The 3,189-nt window shown below is 38.4% G+C and overlaps 1 protein-coding gene across 1 annotated transcript; it reads left to right on the top strand.

Annotated features, from left to right (window-relative positions):
• Positions 1–1,625: 1,625 nt before the first annotated feature.
• LOC135950562 (uncharacterized) lies at positions 1,626–2,246 on the top strand. The gene has a single exon (XM_065500098.1). It carries the CDS (start codon positions 1,626–1,628, stop codon positions 2,244–2,246), a length of 621 nt encoding a protein of 206 aa, XP_065356170.1.
• Positions 2,247–3,189: the final 943 nt, after the last annotated feature.

Below are 3,189 nucleotides of genomic sequence, written 5' to 3'. Positions count from 1 at the left end.
CCATACTAAGTCGCCTCCGAAATGCAAAATTTATTAGCAGTCTGGACTTAAAAGATGGTTACTGGCAGATCCCTATGGATGAAAAAAGTAAAAAGTATACTGCATTCGCCGTCACCGGAAGAGGTTTATATCAATGGCGGGTGATGCCATTTGGTTTGCACTCGACTCCCGCAACCTTTCAACGAGCATTAGACAACGTAATAGGAGCAGATATGGAACCCCACGCATTTGCATATTTAGATGACATTATTGTCATCGGGTCCACGTTTGAAGAGCATTTGGCCAACTTAAAAGAAGTATTTCGACGATTGCGATCTGTCAAACTAAGAATCAACATAGAAAAATGCCAATTTTTTAACACCGAAACGAAGTATTTGGGTCATGTGGTGACCATCAATGGTATTAAAACTGATCCAGATAAGGTCGCGGCTATTTCTGAAATGCTTCCACCAAAGAATGTTAAGGAAGTCCGTCGTTTTTTAGGTGTCACATCGTGGTATCGACGTTTTGTTCCCGACTTCGCCACAATTTTTCACTCACTGACTCGCCTGCTTAAAAAGGGCAAACACTGGAAGTGGGGAGAAGAACAACAAAATGATTTTGATCTCCTTAAAGGGAAACTAACAACGGCGCCTGTATTGTCGTGCCCAGATTTTACAAAAACGTTCCTGCTACAAACTGATGCCAGTGACTATGGGCTAGGTGCGGTCTTGACACAAACTACAGATAGCACAGAGCATGTAATAGCGTATGCCAGCCGACGTCTGAATGGAGCAGAAAATAATTATTCAGCTACCGAAAAAGAGTGTCTAGCTATTGTCTGGGGTATACGTAACATGAGACCCTATCTCAAAGGATACGAATTCATTGTCGTGACCGACCACCTTGCGTTAAAGTGGTTAAATTCAATCGACAACCCAACGGGAAGACTTGCACGATGGGCACTCGAACTACAGCAATACAAATTTTCTATTCAATATCGAAAAGGAAAACTAAATATTGTAACAGATGCACTATCACGACAGCCAGTCAGGTGTCAACATGGTTCAAACAAAAACCCCCGTTTTATGTCCATGGAAGCGCGAATGGCAGAAGTACGGGATCAGCCAAATAAATTTGCAGACTATGCCATAATAGGGGACCAACTGTACAAGCACTTTTCACGCCAGTTCAATGTACTTCATGGAAGTTATGTGTTGCTACGCCCTTAAGAGAAAATGTATTACAAGAAAATCATGACTGTGCAGCCGGTGGTCACTTAGGAATTAGAAAAACCATTAATAAGGTAGCATGTCGATATTATTGGCAGGGAATGACCCGGGATATAAAACGATATGTTCGCAATTGTGAAATCTGCCAAAAATATAAGGTTTCTCAGCAACAACCCGCCGGAGTTATGCTCTTTCGGATACCAGATGAACCTTGGTCCACCATTTTCGCAGATTTTGTGGGTCCATTACCTAGGACGAAGCACGGAAACACCATGCTCTTAGTGTTCTTCGATAACATTTCGAAGTGGTGCGAACTAGTACCAATGAGAAAAGCAACTTCAGAGGGCCTTGTTAAAGCTTTCCGTGAACGTATAGTGGCTCGCTATGGAGTGCCAAAGATGATTGTCACCGACAATGGAACGCAATTCACATCTCGTATATTTGAATGACATTGGTGTGCATCAACAGTTTACTGCCCCATACACTCCACAGGAAAATCCTACAGAGAGGGCAAACCGCACCATTAAAACTATCATAGCTCAGTTTTCGGGTCAACAACATACCACATGGGACGAACTCTTACCAGAAATAATACTTGCGATTAATACCAGCAGTTCCGAATCTACGGGTTACTCACCGGCATATCTAACGCAGGTTAGAGAACCGCGGCTGCCGAAGGCTCTATATGATGAGGTAACTATAGGAACAGGAGCTCGAAATATAACCCCCGATGAAAGAGCCACCGAGCTAAAAGAAGTGTTCAGAATTGTAAGACGAAATCTAGCGAAGGCTTCAGAAAACCAATATAATCTACGTCGTCGTCGGTGGAAACCAAATATTGGGGACCAAGTCCTGGTGAGGCAGCATCCACTGTCAAAAGCAATTGATTATTTTGCTGCCAAATTAGCACCGAAGTATGGGGGACCTTATGTCGTTAAGGGATTTTTGAACCCCGTTATTGTGGAAATTGTCGGAATTCAAAATAAAGACATGCGCAAAGCGCACATTAGTGAACTAAAACCTTACTATCAATAAAGTAATAAAATCCGTCAGCTAATTTATTATATTTGCTCTTATTTCTTTGATTAGATTCAAAAAGAAATTTCGAAGGGTAATCAGTAGGGGGCGGATTTTCATGCATTTATTATTGGAAAATATGCGCCTAAAATATGCTTCAAAAAAATCAAAATATGACCTCAAAATTTAAAAAATATGCACTTATATTTTTGTGCAGAAACATAAAATAATTAAGTATGGAATTCTAAATGTCCAAAAAATACACAACACTGTTGCCAGCAGTTAGAACTCTTTAAATTATACCAGGAATTAAACAAATAAAGTTCTAAAACTATTTTTAAAATAATTTTTCTTCTGAAAAAACGATGGACGATATATTAATTGTAATATCTTGGTATGAATACTTGTTTAAATCCATAATCTTTAGAGCTTCTCTATTTTGATCGTGGTGTAAAGTAGCATCCAACCTTAATATTTATCTCGTAATAACCAAGCAATTAAGCAATTAGTAAATGTATCCCTTATAGAGGGAAATAATATCTGATCACTTGGCTGACTCCAATTTATATATTTTGGGTCATTTGACGTGATATTTGTAATGCAGAGAGAAGTCAATTGGTTACTTTATACATCCCATGGAATCTAGCATAAAGACAATTATCACTTAAGTGTCTCTATGTAATCTATAGTGTCTCTAAGTTATCCAAAATCACTAGTTTACGACAGTCTCGTAGAAATTACTGTCAGGAGCTGTAACTGTGTATGTGAATCTTTCGATAACGAAATCTCTTATAAATCGAATTTGCAATTAAAACAAATATGAATGTTTTTCGATACATTTAATGATTTTTTGATACTTAAAAAAACTAAACTTTTTTGAAGAAAAGTGTTTTGAAATGATAATTTTCAATTACTGTTAAAGAAATGAAGAACTTAATGCCAGTTTCTCGATGTCGAAAGA

This window comes from Calliphora vicina, chromosome 2 (assembly GCF_958450345.1).
Source record: "Calliphora vicina chromosome 2, idCalVici1.1, whole genome shotgun sequence".
Classification (NCBI taxonomy): Eukaryota; Metazoa; Arthropoda; class Insecta; order Diptera; family Calliphoridae; genus Calliphora; species Calliphora vicina.
The sequence above is the reverse complement of the archived record's forward strand: the minus strand, read 5'-3'. Positions and strand labels throughout refer to the sequence as shown.